At 35.0% G+C, this 17,774-nt stretch overlaps 1 protein-coding gene across 3 annotated transcripts in view; it reads right to left on the bottom strand.

The window, feature by feature from the left end:
• Positions 1-12,262, bottom strand: part of HAT1 (histone acetyltransferase 1) — a 45,941-nt gene extending 33,679 nt beyond the window's left edge. The window contains exons 1-4 of one of the 3 annotated variants that reach the window (XM_037044457.1): positions 12,159-12,262; positions 9,845-9,949; positions 4,202-4,277; positions 487-607 (exon numbers count right to left, since the gene is read on the bottom strand). In XM_037044457.1, the coding sequence (XP_036900352.1) occupies positions 487-607; positions 4,202-4,277; positions 9,845-9,949; positions 12,159-12,165 (309 nt within the window). In that variant the 5' untranslated portion in view covers positions 12,166-12,262. Of the gene's footprint in view, positions 1-486; positions 608-4,201; positions 4,278-9,844; positions 9,950-11,519; positions 11,553-11,986; positions 12,126-12,158 lie in introns of those variants that run through there. The other 2 variants (XM_037044459.1, XM_037044458.1) reach the window with 2 other exon arrangements.
• Positions 12,263-17,774: the final 5,512 nt, after the last annotated feature.

Raw genomic sequence — 17,774 nt, forward strand, 5'->3', positions numbered from 1 at the left:
AACAAAAGGTGGTAAATAAAACATGGCTCTAATCATAAAAGTGAAGGTTTTTAGGAAAAAGGTCCACTCAGGAAACGGATCAGGCTAAGGATCAAAGCTGCAAGGTTAATTGAAACGACAGGCAATCATATTCCTGACCAAAGACTGAATATATGGTTTTAACACTACTATACAACATTCTTTCCTTCCTCAAAGTTTTTTTAAAGAAGATTTTATTTATTTTTAGAGAACAAGGAAGGGAGGGAAAAAGAGAGGGAGAGAAACATTAATGTGTGGTTGCTCCATGCCCCGCCCCTGCCACTGGGGACCTGGTCCACAACCCAGGCATGTGCCCTGACTGCGAATCAAACCAACAACACTTTGCTTTGTTGTCCAGAGCTCAATCCACTGAGCCATACCAGCCAGGGCTTACACCTTTAAATTTGAAAACCTGTTTTATACTTAATTGGAAAATAAAGTCTAAAATAAATTTATTTCTCTTCTTACCTCTACACAGTCAAAGTTCTCATCAACTTTCGATGCATATTCAACACGGAACATTGTTGACAGGCTACCAGCAATATAGTATAACAGTATCTTCAGACCCTTGTAACCAAAAGCAGTTTCACTGAAAGGGGGAAAAACAGCAGTAATCTAAGACCCCAAAATGAATCTTTGCAAAGTCATTTAAAATATAAACCCTATATATCAATAAGTTTAGTTTTGTGGGTAGTTTCAGGATTTTAAACTATACTTTTTTTAATAAGAAATATTTGTAATGAAACTATGCCTCAGCTTTCCTCATTTACAAAATAAGAGAGACTAATTGGTCCAACCTCAGGGATATTGTGTGGGTTAAATAAGCAAGTTAATACATGTAACCTGCCTTTAACATTGGCACATTGTACAAGTACTCAATAAATGTTCACTATAAATACTACCGTGCTGCTGCTGCTGCTACTATTACCACTAGTACTAGAAGGCATTTAAAATCAGAGACAAGTAGTGTTAAATTGGTACCTGGCTAGGCAAACAGCTAAGATGTAGCTTTGGCCCACTCCTTCCAACTTACCACTTGCTTATATCACCAACATCCAGAGCTGCTTAAAGTGGTGATAACACCTGTCTAATTACACTCTGCTATGAACTCAGAAAGCAGACCTGCAGCTGCTGCTGTTTTTCCAGCCCTGCTCCCTGTTATCCATTATGCCTTGCTATTCCTTTTGTCAGCTTAAAAAACCTTTTTAAAGTGAATTCTAAACTATCCAGAATAGGTAAATATAGAGACAGAAAGTAGATTAGTGACCGCCCAGAACTTGGGGGGTGGGGGTAGGAAAAAGGGGGATAACTGCAAATTGATTAGGAATATTTTGGTGGAAATGATGAAAATGTTCTAAAATGATAGTAATGGTAGAACTATGAATATACTAAAACCACTGAATTGTACACTTTAAAGTAAGTCAAGTATATGATAAATTATCTCAATAAAAAATTTTTTGGTGAATTCTGAAGGAAGAGTGTCTGAATGAAGTGTCACTTCCAGATTTCTGTCTAGGCTAACAAAATAAAGTGTGATGTCCATTCCAGGACCCTGAAAGTTAGGAGCAGTAGAAAGGAGTGGCAACGATACTAGGATCAAGAATAATGTCATGACTGGGTCATAAAATACAGGGTTACCACTATTATGTGACTGTTATCTGTCTACCTTAGGAGAGGGGTATGCCAGGACACCACTTTTAATGGCATGCAAACCAGACAAATGACGGTGCAAAATCCCATTAAAGGCTCTATCAACAAAATGAGATCCTATCTACTAAGATATTACCACAGAAAGAGATTTTAAATAAATAGCAGTAAGAGGAAAAAAATAAAGTAAATAGAAACCTAAAGAGAAAACATTCTTATAATAAAACTTGCTTACAATATGAAAGGCTCATATTCTGGCAAGAATCAATATAATAAAATAAAATTCTTAATATTAAAAGTATATTAAATATTTAATATGCTATATTTATAATAAAAAATTCTCAGAAAATTTGTTCCATAAAAAGGCATTTTTCAATTTAAAAACATATTAAATATACCAAAGGTATTGAAATAATGCATAAGGAAAATAACCATAAAGGGAAATAATTTAAATGTCAACTATGTCTAAACACTTCCCTACTGCAACAATCCAGGGTTCCTTAGGAAAACGACTGACTCCAGAACTAGTGGAAAATGTACAAGATGAATCTGAAATACCCTACTATGTCAGAAAGTAGTGGGTCCCCAAAATGATGATGATGTATCAGAAGGACTCAAAAGCTGGTTTGACAGAGTAGCCTCTTGTCTAATCTGGGATCATCAAAACCAGTAACAGTAACAGATTATAACCCATTGAATTAAAAAAACCAAAAGAATCCTTTAGTCTATTCTGTTATAAAAGAAATACATAAGGGGAAGAAGAGAAGCTCTTTCCCACAGAGGAGTGCCAACTAATGAATGTAGCAGGTATGACAGAGTTAGAAAACCACCACTTTAAAATCATAGTAAAATACAAAGAAGACAGAAGACAAAAGTCAGTACTGGATTTAATATTATTGGGTACAAGTTTGATGGAAAATAGGATACTTTCAGTCTCAGAATATTTCCCCACAGATTACATATAAATAATATAGGGGAAAGCATAATCATTACAGTGGAGAAACATGACAGATACCTCTAAACTAAGTGATCCAAGTCAACTTCACCAACCATGGGACAAACAGATATCATGGACTTTCTGATATGACACAGAGGAGGAGAGATACAACTTCTGTCACAGTGCTACAAAAATACCCATTACAGAAGCAGCAAGAGATAAGGGGACAGTCACCTACAAAGGAGTACCCATCAGACTGTCAGTGGATTTCTCAAGAGAGACCTTACAGGCATGAAGGGGCTGGAAAAAAGTATTCTGAGTCATGAAAGACAAGGACCTACATCCAAGATTGCTCTATTCAGCAAAGCTTTCATTTAGAATGGAAGGGCAGATAAAGTGCTTCTCAGATAAGGTCAACTTCAAGGAGTTCATCCTCACCAAGCCCTTACTATATGAAATGTTAAAGGGATTTATCTAAGAAAAAGAAGATAAAAAATATGAACAGTGAAAGGACAGCAAACTCATAGTTATTAACAACCACACCTAAAACGAAAGCAAACTAAGAGGACAGCTAGATCAGGAGTGGAACCATAGAAATGAAGATCACCTGGAGGGTTAGCAATAGGGGAGTGGGAGGAGAAGGGGGTAGGGCAAGAATAGTAACAAATTTTAAATATGGACTGCATATAAGAAAATAGTATTTTATCAATGCCAAATTTCCGGAGTCTTGGTAATTCTACTGCAGTTAGTGTCCTTATTTTTGGGAAATACATACTAACGAATTCAGGAGTAAGCGGTCAAGATATTGTCTGTAACCTACTCTCAGACACTTCAACAACATTATTCATATACAACGTGTGGCAAAAGTTGTTCATATGGAAAACAATAATTTATAAGAAGAGAGAATGATTAAAGCAAATATAGCTAAATACTATCAACTGGGGAGTCTAGATAAAGCCTATACAGAGCACTATTCTTGCAACTTTCTTCAATCTTGAAACTTTTTTCAACATCAAGTTTTTTTTACAAAAGGTAACTGCCTATTCTAATAATGTAATAAAGGCACAGAAAATTAAAGAATTGTGCTGAATATCCCAGGACATACCTTTAGATTTTCTTTTAAAAATAAATTTCTCTTAATGGCTTATTTACTTGTAATAGAATAGTAACTTAAGCTTTCTTGCTTTGGTGAAAGGTGTTATATTTTGCACTAGAAGCAGTGTAGCAAAGTAGTGGTTAGAAAAAAAAGCAGTAGTTGTGAATATGGGTTCTGCAGTCAGATTGCCTGAATCTGAACTTCAGCCATCACATGTCCTTAGGCAACTATCCAGTTCAACCAACTTATAGTGTAACAAACGATAACACCATCACTAAGACTATTGTGAGAATTAAATGAGGTAATGTATCTATAGCACTAAATAGCAGACAGTAAATTTGTCTCTCATTTTCACATATGCCCTTTTAATATACATTTTAAAATAAATTGCATGAAAAAATAATAGGAAAGAAAATAAAGTCTGATTTCGAAGTCCTAAAAGGAATGGATATTTTTTTTTTTTGGCCATACTGATTTGGCAAACATCTTACTAAGTTACTTACTCATCCCCAAAGAGCTGATGGGTATATTCAGGAAAGAAAGTTCTAATGTCATTTTCTAGATCTTCGGGAAAACGAACTGTTTAAAAGATAAAAATATACAAATATTAATGATACTAAAGGTGACAAATTATTTCCATTTCAAGAATTTCACTACACTAGAATACTGTCAACATTTTCCTTAAATTGTTGATTTTCTATTATATGACTTACACTGGATTCTCAAGAGACAAATGATGAAAATTAGAAAATCATTTTGAGTACTTCAGCATCAAAAAGCTACTGAAATAGAAACATCTGATTTAGTTTTTATTTTTCTGTATGTTTATACACAATGCAGAAATAAAACAAAACCAAGACACTTTGAGATAAAAGCTATAGCATCAAGGAAACAAAAATAGAATTTATAGGGAACACTGAGAACAAGAATAACCTGAGTTTGATGAAACCCGTATCATCATGTCGTTCCACGACTACAAGATAATATTTATGTTGTTTCTAGGTTTTGTTTTTTGCTTTGTAGTTTGCTATTAAAAAATAACGCTGAAATGACATCCTTATATACACCTTGCTGTACTTTTACAAGTACACACAAGGCAAATTCCTGGCAGTATAAATGCTTAGTAAAAATACTGAAATACTTTCATAAATACTTCCTGAGTGCCCTCTAAAAATACTGTACCAGTTTATATACTGACACAGTATATGTACCCACCAACAGCTACTTAAATTTCTTCGTATCCCACATCCGTGGCAATACTCCATACCCTCAACTTTAATTTCTACCAATCTAAAATGGAAATGGGTATCCTGTTATTATTTTTACTTGCATGTATTGAGAGTACTGATATTATTGAACATTTTCCCAATATAATTTATCTAATGAAGGAAATTTTACCAAAAAATCCTTAAGAAATTAAAGAATAAAAAAAGATAAGTTATAGATGAAAAATTTCTAATACTGTACTCACAGAGCAAGTCACTCACAAGGTACCAAAGTATTATCTAGCAGATTACTAATTTATACAGAAGGAAAGATTGGTAGAGGTCTGGCACTCACCCACTTTCCAAATGATCTTAGAATTACTCATTATGAGCCTCCTGATTTAATGCAATATAATGTATACAGCATTGCTTAGAAAGTTTTCTTACTGAAAATATCTAATCCAGCTTTACATACGGTCTTCCACTTTACAAGAAATATAAAGGGTAGGGGAACAAGTTACATACTACCAAAAGGAAATAGAAATATATGGAATGTACGTACTGAAGAATGAAACTGAGGATACAAAGAAATGGAAGCATAATATCCTGTGCTCATGGATAGGAAGAATTAACATCATCAAAATGTCCATACTACCCAAAGCAATCTATAGATTCACTGCAATTCCTGTCCAGACATCAATGGCATATTCACAGAACTAGAACAAATATTGCAAAAATGTGCATGGAGCCACAAAATACCCTGTATAGTCTTACCACTCTTGAGAAAGAAGAACAAAGTTAAAGGTATCATGCTTCATGACACCAAACTATACTACAAAGCTACAGTAATAAAAACAGCATGGTACTGGCATAAAACAGACACTTAGATCAATGAAACAGAATAGAAAGCCCAGAAATAAACCCATGCTATATGGTCGATTAATGTACAACAAAGGAGATAAGAACATACACTGGGGTAAAGAGAGTCTCTTCAATAAATGGTACTGGAAAAACTGGATAGATACTTGTGAAAAAAATGAAACGAGATCACCTTCTTATACGATTTACTAAACTCAAAATGGATTAAAGACTTAAATGTAAGACTCAAAAACATAAAACTCCTAGAAGAAAACTTAGACAGTAAAATCTTTGACATTTCTCCTAGTGATATCTTTCAGATGCATTTCCTCAGGCAAGAAAAACAAAAAAAATTAACAAATGGAATATCAAACTAAAAAGGTTTTGTATAGCAAAAGAAACCATCAATATAACAAAAAGACAACCTATTGAATGGAAGAAGATATTTGCCAATGATACATCCAATAAAGGATTAATGTCCAAAATTTATACAGAATTCATATAACACCAAAAAAAAATTTTAAAATGGGCAAAGGACTTGAATAGATACTCATCCAAACAGGACATATAGATGGGCAGTAAACATATGAAAACATGCTCAAGGTCACTTATCATCAGAGAAATGCAAATTAAACCAGGAGACATCACCTCACACTTATCAGAATGGCTATCACCAATAAATCAACAAAAAACAAGTGTTGTCAAGGATGTAAAGCAAAAAGAACCCCTGTGTCTTATTGGTAGGAATGCAGACTGATGTAGCCACTATGGAAAATAGTATGGAGGTTCCCTACAAAATTAAAAATGAAATGGCCTATGACTCAGCAATTCCACTTCCAGGTATATGTATAATCTCAAGAAACCCAAAACACTAATTAGAAAGAGTATAGCATGCCTATATTCACTGCAGCACTATTTACAATAACCAAGATATGGAAGCAACCCAAGTGCCCATCAACAGGTGAGTAGATAAAAAAGTGGTGGTTTGTATGCAATGGAATATTACTTGGCCATAAAAAGAATAAAATCTTACCATTTGAGAAAACATCGTTGAACCTAGAGGGTATTATGCTAAGTGAAATAGGTCACACACGCAACTGTCACATGATTAAAGAGCAAAATAAGCAAACAAAATAGAAACAAAGAACAGACTGACGCTGTCAGAGGGGAGAGGGATGTGGGAAGGGGTACAAAAGGTAAAGGGACTGAGAACTACAAACTGGTAGTTACAACATTGTTCTGGGGATGTAAATTACAGCATAGGGAATTTAGTCAGTAATATTGTAATAACTATGTACAGTGCCAGGTGAATACTTGAACTATAAGGGGAACCACTTTGTAAAGTATATGGCTGTTTTTCTAACTACTGTGCTGTAAACCTGCAAATAATACAAAATAATAATGAATGTAAACTGTAATTAAAAAATAAAATTTGAAAAAAAAATCCAAAATGTAGATTTGTTGAATAATTCTACACAATGACTTTGCTCTTCCAAATAAATTAATGGCATGAGAGAAAAGTTTCATGTACAGGGAGGGACTGTTCTGGATTAAAGGAGATTAAGGCAATATTATAAGTTATTGCTGCTGACTGTAAAGGATTAGAATGACTAAATAACCCAGTGAGTTTTAGCTGTGTCATATATATGGAGGACTTGAGTCAAGTAAAGTGGATCTTGATGTAGAAAAGAAATCTATATTAAAAATTATTCTCCATAGTTTTCCCACACACTATACATAAAGACAGAAGAGCCCTGGCCAGGTGGCTCAATTGGTTGGGGAGTTGTCTGACAGACCAAAGGAAAAAAAAAGGTTTTGGGTTCAATTCCTTCCTGGTCAGGGCACATACCTAGGTTGAGGGTTCAACCCCCCCATCAGGGTGTGTACAGGAGGCAACCAACAGATGACTGTCTGTCTGTCTCTCTCATAAAAAAACATATATATCCTCCAGTGAGGATTGGGGGTGGGGGGAAACAAGCCATCTTTCACCCATCAGAAGAGCAGGGTATTTTCATTTTGTTTTTTAAATAATAACATACAAAAATGACCAGAGTACAGGTAAAAAGACACTCAAAAAATTCTGATGTGAGAAGTATAGCTACTTTTTTTGCAAGACAGTTTGACAATAGCTACTAAATATTCTCTTATTCCATTCTGGCATAGTGATTCTCCAACAGAGGCCACTTCACTCAATCCCCTATTGAGGGGATTTTTGGCAATGTCAAAAGACATTTTTGGTGTTACAACTGTGAGATCAGGGATGCTGCTGAACATCCTTCAAGTCACAGAATAATGAAGAACTGTCTAATTCACAATGTTGGTAGTGCCAAAGTTGAGAAACTCTGATCTAACATTTCAATTTCTAGCCATACATTCCATTGAACATTCACACAAGTGGGTAAAGATAAACACAAGGATAATTATTGGAGATTTTTAATAGTGAGAGGAGAAGCAATCCCTCAATAGGGAATACTTAAGTTATGATATAGTAGTCATAGTGTACTACATAATTTAAAAGAACAAAGTAGATCTATATGTAGTTACAGAGAATAATATTCAAGACATTGTTAAGCTAAATAATGTAACAGCTTTACCAGAAGATCCTGGTTTTAGAAAAATAATGTCTGCACAAGGAAAAAATCTAGATCAGTACTATTTTTATAGCAAGGGGTTGTTAGAGGACCATTACCTTATATGTAATTTTCTTTGTATTTCTGTCATGTTTCTATTGTTTAAATAATAGCAGCTTACATTTACTGCGAATTTTTTTAAAGATGTACTTATTTATTTATTTTTAGAGAGGAAAAGAGAGGGAAAGAAACATCAATGTGTGGTTGCCTCTTGCACACCCCCTACTGGGGACCTGGCCCACAACCCAGGCATGTGCACTGACTGGGAATTGAACCAGTGACCCTTTGATTTGCAGGCTGGCACTCAATCCACTGAGCCAAACCAGCCAGGGTGAGAACTTCTAAAACTCTAGTTATTCAAGCACTTTATTTGTATTTAATCCTTCATTTAATGTTTACAAGCACTATAAAGTAATATTAACTCCATTTTAAACATGAGGAGACTGAGGCATGAAAAGTGATAGAACCAGGATTCATAAGCATATAATTAAACAGCTTTACTGAAGTATAATTTATATCCCATAAAACTCATTTGTTTTAAGTGTATAATTCAATGATTTTTAGTACATTTAAAATTGTGTAACCATTGTCACAATGTAATTTTAAAATACTGTCATGATTCCCAAAAGAAATCTCATGCTCATTTTCAGTCATTTCCATTCCCATCCCAGCTCCAGGCAATCACTAATGTACTTTGTCTATGAATTTGGCTTTTCCGAACAATTTATTCAAATGGAATCATATAGTATATGGGTTTTTTGTGGGGGAGAGCAGCATATCTGGTTTCTTTCACTTAGAATGTTTCTGAGGTGCATCCATGTTCTAGCATTATCAGACCTTCCTTCCTTTTTATCATTGAATAATATTCTACCATATAGCTATATATACCACACTTTGTCTTTTTACTAATTGATAGATATCTGGGCTATTTCCATTTGGGGGCTACTGTGAATAATGCTACAATGGCATTAATGTATGAGTCTTTATATGGACAAATATTTTCATTTCTCTTGGGTAGATACCTAGGAGTAGAATTTCTGGGTCATACAATAAATTCATGTTTCTAACTTTCTAAGAACCTGCCAAATGCTTTTCCAAAGTAGCTGCATTATTTTACATTCCCATCAGCGTTATGAGTTTTTTCCCATATCCTCACCAACACTTATTGTCTATTACTTTTATGAGAAAAAAACAAAGGTCAATATTTTAAAGTTGAAACCACTTATTCTTCTCACTTTTTGCCATATTGTACTTTCTATACGTAAACCGTGCCACCTCTCAAACATCTATCCACTTTATGACATAAAGTGACTGAATAAAATCTGAATATGTTTAATAAATGCAGATAACTGTATTTACACAAACAACTGCTTTGATAGGAAACATTTCAAATTTTAAATTATATATACACACTCAGTACACACATAATACCACTTAGGAATGGCATACATACCTAATTTCAGTTCAATTGCTGTGTTGGTGTTACATTTGTACTCTGCCAATTTCTTCTCCACTGCACTTTTGTATTCAACCAAAAATTTCTCCATAGCACCAAATCCTAAGAGAAAAGGTTTTTAAAGTGTCTGGTTGAAAGTGGTTTGAATAGTGAAACCTAAAAATAGTGTTGTTATTATAAGTGGGATAAAGGTTAAAAATTAAAGCATTTTAATAGATCATATAAAAGTACAGGTCATTCTCCATATACTCCTAAATCTATATCCAGAGTATGAATGTCTCATTATAAAACAGACAAAACATCATTTCTGATTTAAAGGCTTATAAAGTAGGCCTGCATAAATGAGTAAACCTAAAAATTAACATGACAGGTTACTGACATTTCTGAATATTTAATACTAATATAAATTACCTGCTAAGATTTATACCTATGTAGTCTTTTTAAAAGATACAAAAAGGATGCTACTGCTCCACTAAGAAGTGAGAATGTCCTTTGATAATTACAATAGCTTTTCATTTCTAATACTGAAAAAATTCAACCCAGAATACTTCCAGATTAACTATTAAAAGCCACCACCAGATAATGCATAGATAAGCTAAAAAAATACACAAAAAACTAGTAAACATGGTTACCACTAGGATAAGAAGGAATGGGAACAGGGTGAAAAAATTTTAATGCATTAAAATTTTTTTTTGCCAACTGTGCATAAAGTAATAAACTATTCCAGGCTATGGGAATAACCAAATGGTTTTACAATGTGGCTAGCCATCAATACACATAACAAATAATTAACCATGGAAGAAATCATTATCAAGAAGACCTTTCAAGCAATGACATTAAATCTCCTGACAAAATAAACATAAAAATTAGTAAGAATTCAGGAAAAATTCATTAGCAGAAACAAAAGGAGTACAATGCCATGCCATAAACTTCAGAGACTGGTTAAAACACACACACACACACACACACACACACACACACACACAGAAAACAGGGAACATGAAGCAATACAGATTAATGATCCGGAGTCAGAGTTCTGGCATTCAAATCCAGTCTTCACCATTTATTTGCTACACCTGTGAATTACAGCTCTTTACCTGACTTCTCTGATCATAAACTGAGACAACATAACTCACCTTGAAGAATTTATGTATAACCTATGAACAAAATTGAACGTGTGAAATCATACATTAGCTTAATCCCCAGAATTCTGTAACACAAGTAGCTACTGTATCAGTCACACTTCATATTCAAAAACTCAGGCTCAGAAAGAGGTTTATTTGCTGAAGGGCACCCAACTACTAAGTAGTGGAGCTGAGATTCCGATTAGGTGTAATTCTTATAACATGTACACCCTATGCAATACTGGTGTTTCCCCTCTTTTATAGTACCAAGTGCACCTCAAGATCCTTCAGCTCTTCCTTAAACATCTGTAGAGCTCAGGCTACATAGACTATCTCTCCAGCATACCCAAAAAGTGTAGTGAGACTACTATGAAGGCACTGGGAAAAGAGATGATAAATAGAAACTGCTCATTACGTCAAAAGATATGTAACTGGGGAAAAAGTATATACCGGTAGTCACTTCAAAAGAGTCTTAACATACGTACAAAATAATACCAATCAAGTGTTGTAAATGAGACTCAGTAAGTAATAGAACATAAAAGACTGACCAAAAGGGAATTAATTACACTGTAGTAGACACGCTCTAAAAAGAATTCAGATGAAGGAAAATGTAAGAATGTCTTTCTCAAGAGAAATCTAAACAGATCTCAGAAATACTTAAGTATGAGAGACTACGGAGACTGCGAAGTCGGTCAAGACTCAAACATGAATCCGAGTTCAGGGCAAAACAGCAATGCGCTAGCTCTACGCTGACGGTGGTGGAAGGCGGAGAGAGATGTGGAAGAGGAGGAGAATCTGAGTATTGAAATCAGCTGGCGGGAACAGAACCAGACTAAGGTAGCTAGCTAAGGCAGCAGTGGGCAAAAATGAACGAGAAGAGAAACAGGCCTCAGAGCATCTGGCACCTTAAAAGCCCCAACCGTGACGCTTTCCCCGGCCTCCCGGTCCCTCCGCAGGGGCCAAGTTCTTCGCAGGAGGTGAAAAACCCCGAGCACTTAGGAGCGGGGGCACGAACCTCTGCCGACAAGGAGCTGCGCCGCGAGTTCCGCGCTTTCAGGCTGAAGCAGGCCTTCTAGAATCCAGGCTAGAGCCCGAAAGTTCCAGGCGGGAACTGTCACCACGGTCTCGGCGTTCTTTCCCAAACCTACCAGCCCCCTCCCCTCCACAAACTTTTCCCGGGAACTTACCCGCCATTTCCGAGCTGCGAGCACTCGCCGCCGAGGAAGGACGAATCAACCCGCGCGCTCCCTGGCCGGAAATGATCGCACTGTCTGACGCATTTCCCCCGCCCACCAATGAGAGGAAGAGGTTCGAGGTGCGGGGAGGCGGAAGCAGCTCAATAGGCGGGGCTAACACCGCCGGGGAAGCCCGGGCCGTTGCCTAGTCACGGCTAGTGCCGTCAGCCGTTTTCAACGCCTGAATGGATGAGGCCGCAAAAAGGACGTTCTATGTTAACCCTGGGAGAGTTTTCTTTGGAGTCCATTTGAATAGTGTAGATGCTTTAGGGCTTATGGCTGTTTTCTATTCCCCCAATGGTTGTGTTTTGGAGACTGTTAGAAAAGCTTTCCCTTTAGCCTAGATGATAGATCTAAACACCTGAACCCTAGTTAAAAATGTAGGAACTGAGTTGTATTTGCGGGAGAAATTTTCAATTACTTTCTGTGCGGTCAATTCTTTTCAATATCCTATTTTTGCGGTCAATACTTGCTTAACATCTTTTTTTAAATCTCATACTTTTTAACAGTATTCAGTGCCATATAAAGTACTCTGGTTTCACTCTTAAGGTTACTAGGCAACCATTTAGTGCACTGAAATTGTTGCTTAATACCTCAAGTGGCCCGATCTGGTCCTCCAGGTTTTGAGTCCTATAGGCCTGAACCATATCACAGCATGTTACCTGTTCTGGGTCATTGGGCTTGTTAGTATTTATTAACTGTTGAAATTGTCCCAGCGGAAAAGCCATTTTTTGGTATCCACAAGTATTCCCACAGTATTGTCTATATACTAGAAGGCCTTGTGTCAACAAATGTTGGTTATTGGGCTTTATAATGATGATGCTAGAGCTAAAACGGACCCTTGGGATGATAGCCTTAGAACTAATGGATTAGAAATGAGGAAACTAAAGCCCAGAAAAGAGAAATTGCCCAAGTCCGCTCAGTATACAGACTGCAAGAGTCCAGTTCTCCCCATACGCCAATTTTTGTTTCACTGCATGGAGATGACCTTCCTGAGGATAAATAAAGATCACAAAAGGTACTGAGAATGCTTAGGTTCTTTTCCTTTAAGCCTTAATGAAACATCAGAAATTATGATTATAATGTGTTAAGAAGAAAATTGAAGGCAGGGCTATGATCAATGACATTATAAATCAAAAAAGGAAATCTGTTTTTTATAATCTCTTCAAAATGTCAAGACTCACCATTTCTTTTTAAAACTACCTTATCTGTAGATCAAATTGCTGACCAGCAGTTATGATCCTTATTGATAAGAAATCAAGTGAATTTTTCGCAAGTGCAGCAAATCTGAAACAGATTAGTCCTGTGATTTTATGGCTAATTGTAGTAAGGAAATATGATTAAACCTATACATGATAAATATGAATAAGAAATGAGATAAATATGAGTAAGAAATATGATAAGACATGTATCATGTGGCTAGCATTTAGTATGATCAGCATGCAAAATTGAGATTACAGTTTTAAAATTCTCCTTTTCTTAAGAGCTGTTCACATACATTTATTAAAATGTCACAGAATACATGTTTAGGTCCAATTTGCCTAAAAGACAAAAGAAAGACTTCTTTCAGAAAGGTAATAGTAAAATTACAAAAAAGAAAGAAAATGTATTTCCTTTTTTAGTAAGATTTTTCTTTTCTTAAAATTTATATTTTACCTTATTCTAAGGGGGATTTAGGAAGCAAATATTATTAGCACCATGCAATAAAATATCTATGCAAATGAATATGACGTCCTTATATGTGTGAAAGAGGCAGCATAGTGGTGTGGAAAGTTCAAGCCCTACTAGTCTAAGTTCTACTTCATGTTGTGACCTTGTTTCATCTATTAAGTAGAGATAATAATACCTCCCCAGCCACCACAGTGGTTGTGGTGAAAATCAAATGGAACAACATTTATTAAAGAGGTTTGTAAACTAAATTTCTAGGTTAATATGAGGTGGTATTAGTATGAATATATTTATTCTATAGTAGGAGATCTGGAAAAGGAATTTTTCTTCAGAGAAAAAGGCCACATTACATTCTTGGGAATGAAATGGAAACCATATATTTTCCTCAGGTTCAAGAGCATATAGACTAGTAAAGTTTGCCATCATGTCTTGAAGCCTCCAGAAGGGATATTTTTTCAAGATAATGGCATTAAACACATAGTCATCAGAAAGTGGAGGAAGGAAATCTGAGTTCTAAAAGATAAATGTAGGTATTTGATGTGTTTCTATTTCAAAATATATACAAACAAATAACAATAACTAGTTAACTCATTTGTTTAGCTTATAATGTTAATGTTACAGGGATGGGGTAATAGTTTAAGTCCCCAGAACAGTTTTTCAGGATCTTCTATCCAGCTGGATGACTTTCATATGCAATAAAAGAAAGAAAAAAATAGACCAGTTAACATTGAAAAATACTGTTAAATAACTTAAAAACACATTACCACCGGATTGCACATTCCATTTTTTAACTCATTTACTACCTGTAGGTGTATAAACTAGTAGTTTTTGAGAAGCAATTTAGCAATTTTAACAACTTTAACAAAATTTTTCAGTTAGTGTATCTTTTGAGGTAACAGTTCCACTTATAAGCATTTGTTCCACAAAACTGCACAAGAATGCAAAGATATAACAAAGATGTTCAATGCAACATTCATTTTACTGGCAAATTGGAAATATGTAACCTAAACATGCATCAAAAGTGGCTGTTTTTTTTTAAACTTAATTATACGAAAGGAAACTTACAGTTTGACTGTATTCAGTATTTCTCTGTGAAACATCCTGTGTTTGTTGAGTATACCTTATAATGCTGAACCATCCACCCCACTATCTGGGAACAAAGGGCACAAATTAAAATTTGATAATGTCTAACTAAGAACCAACCATAAAAAGTCACCTATTTCTTTTTTAAAATCTGTTTTATAATTACAGATTTTTTGACAAATTCCTTGTATCAGGAAGAAGTACAAATTTTATCATATTTTTCCAGCAGTTTTTTTTCTCATCTCAGGCTAGGAACAAATTATGAGTAAACCCAATATTTGAATATGTTTTAATTCACTCTCATTTTCAATGAATTGGCATAGTAAATGTGTTATTACTAAGCTGGCAGTGGGTGCCAAGGTACATTTAATCAGTAATTCAGTCCTCACATAATGTGTTGTGATGTTTCAGTATAAGAGGAGGAAAATGGCTTGGACCTGTGCACCACATGTGATTTCGAAATGAACACCTTGAATAGCAATAATTTTTATTTGTAATATTTTTTCATAACAAAATGAGAAGCATTAGAAAAAGAGGTTTTATTTTGTAAACAACCACTTATGACTTCAGACATTTTCTATTAATATTCTAGTGAGCTCACAGCGCATATTTCCATGAGCATGCATGAGGGATGGTGCATGTTGAGATTTAAATCAGCATTTAGCTTCATCCTCATCTAGCTCAGTTTGATGTAGTTATTTAATACAGTGTGCCAATTTTGTGAATGTGGTCATGTAAAAGTCCTCTTGAAATGAAAAACTATGTCTCACACCCAAATTAAATAATTTTTATACATATAATAAAAAGCTCATATGAAATAAACCTCATATGAAATTATACTCTTTTACATGCGAATGGGTTTCTCCAAGAATGTATAAAGTCAATAAAATTCTCTGACTTTTTACCCAGCACAAAAAAGTGGCTGCCTACTATGTACTGACTTGGGAAAATACCTAAGATATAATTGATTTCAAAATAAATTATACATTATAAGTTATTCTCTTTGTTTTTAAAAAGTGTATTTTGACATAAACATAGAAAACATTTGAAAGCATATCAAACGAGTTTAACTGTGGCTATCTCTGGGAGAGGAAATTTTGATATGGGGATTAAGGAGGGATTTTTTAAAAATACTATTGCTTCTTTTAATAAGGATGTATTACTTTTTTAATCATTAGAAACTTACCAGTGTTTTTGGAGGTTTTAGATATTTTTTGCTAACTCCTTACCTTCTCTACGTTCTATAAATTATGATACACAGAATCAAAGAGAAGCAGCTTAACTGGAAAAAGGAATAGTTAGTAGAAAATTAATATTTCTACTTTTGCATTCTGTCATTATTTAGAAGCTAAGATTGGTCAAATGAGGGAAGAGCACCATAATTTCTTATACTTCTTAACAAAAGAACCATCCGGTGATGCCAGCTTTACTTTTTTTCTGATTTACTTTTTGAAATTATAATTCATAAGAATAGTGTTAATTATGTATGTCTACTTAAGGTGGGTAGTACAATAATGGTTATTATATTTCAAGTTCTATAATTAAAATGCTATTTCAAATATTAATTCTTTTTTCAGTTTTAGCCAACAAAAAAATGACCATTACTCCTTTTTTGCTGTTGTTTTATGTGGTTTCTTAATGTGGAAGAGGTTCTAGGTAGGAGGAGGGCAAAGAAAACTTTATTAAACTTATTTAGGTATTAAAGAAATAAAACTAAAAAGTGGTAAAAATTATGATGAGAAATATTCATTTTAAGCTGATACATTGTTTCAGCCATTTTGCCTTTTTAAGTTTTTATTGTAGTGAAAGGCACATCCCATAATATCGATCATTTTAGTAATTTTTAAGTATGCAGTTCAGTAGTGTGAAGTGTATTCACATAGTTCTGAAAGCTGTCATTTTAATGGTTTGGTTTTCATTCAATTCCCTGTGATCTGAACACACAAAGTGAAGAGCTTTTTACTATAGACAGCTATACTTTCTACTACTGACATCCATAGAATGCTGTCAGTTACATGTCTGATTCAAGAACTATAAAAGAATTACAAAAATTAAAAGAACTATAAAATAAAATTTAGTTTTATGGTAGTGTTTTTTAAAATTCTATTTTATTGATTATGCTATTATAGTTCTCCTGATTAATCTATCCCCCTTCTCCCCCTTCTCCCCCTCCACACAGCAACCCCCACTCCCTCAGGCAATCCTTCCACCATTGTTCATGTCCATGGGTCATACGTGTAAGTTTGTTGTCTACTCCACTTCTTTCTTTTTCTTTAAGATTTTATTTTATTTATCCTTGGAGGGGAAGGGAAGGAGAGAGGGAGAGAAATATCAATGTATGGTTGCCTCTCATGTGTCCCCAGCTGGGAACTGGCCTGCAACTCAGGCATGTGCCCTGACTGGGAATTGAACCACGGTTGTTTGGTTCACAGGCCTGTGCTCAGTTCGCTGTGCTACACCAGCCAGGGCTCCATTTCTTATAATGTACTTCACATCCCCATGGCTATTCTGTAACTAAATATTTGTACTTCTTTTTTTTAACACTAGAAATATTTTTTAATTTATTTAATTGTTGTTCAAGTACAGTTTTCTGTCTTTTACTCCCATCCCAGCCTACTCCCCCCAGTGCTCCCCACCTCCCTCCCATTTCCACTCCCCTTAGTTGTTGTCCATGTGTCGTTTATACTAGTTTCTGTAAATTCTTCCCCTTTTCCCCCTGAAATTCCCTCCCCTCTCCTATATGTACTTCTTAATCACAGCACCCCTTCACCCATTCTCCCATACCTGCCTCCCATCTGGCCACCATCAAAATGATGG

The sequence above is a fragment of the Sturnira hondurensis genome, unplaced genomic scaffold (genome assembly GCF_014824575.4).
Source record: "Sturnira hondurensis isolate 20B ecotype Veracruz unplaced genomic scaffold, ASM1482457v3 Scaffold0004136, whole genome shotgun sequence".
In the NCBI taxonomy this organism is placed as follows: Eukaryota; Metazoa; Chordata; class Mammalia; order Chiroptera; family Phyllostomidae; genus Sturnira; species Sturnira hondurensis.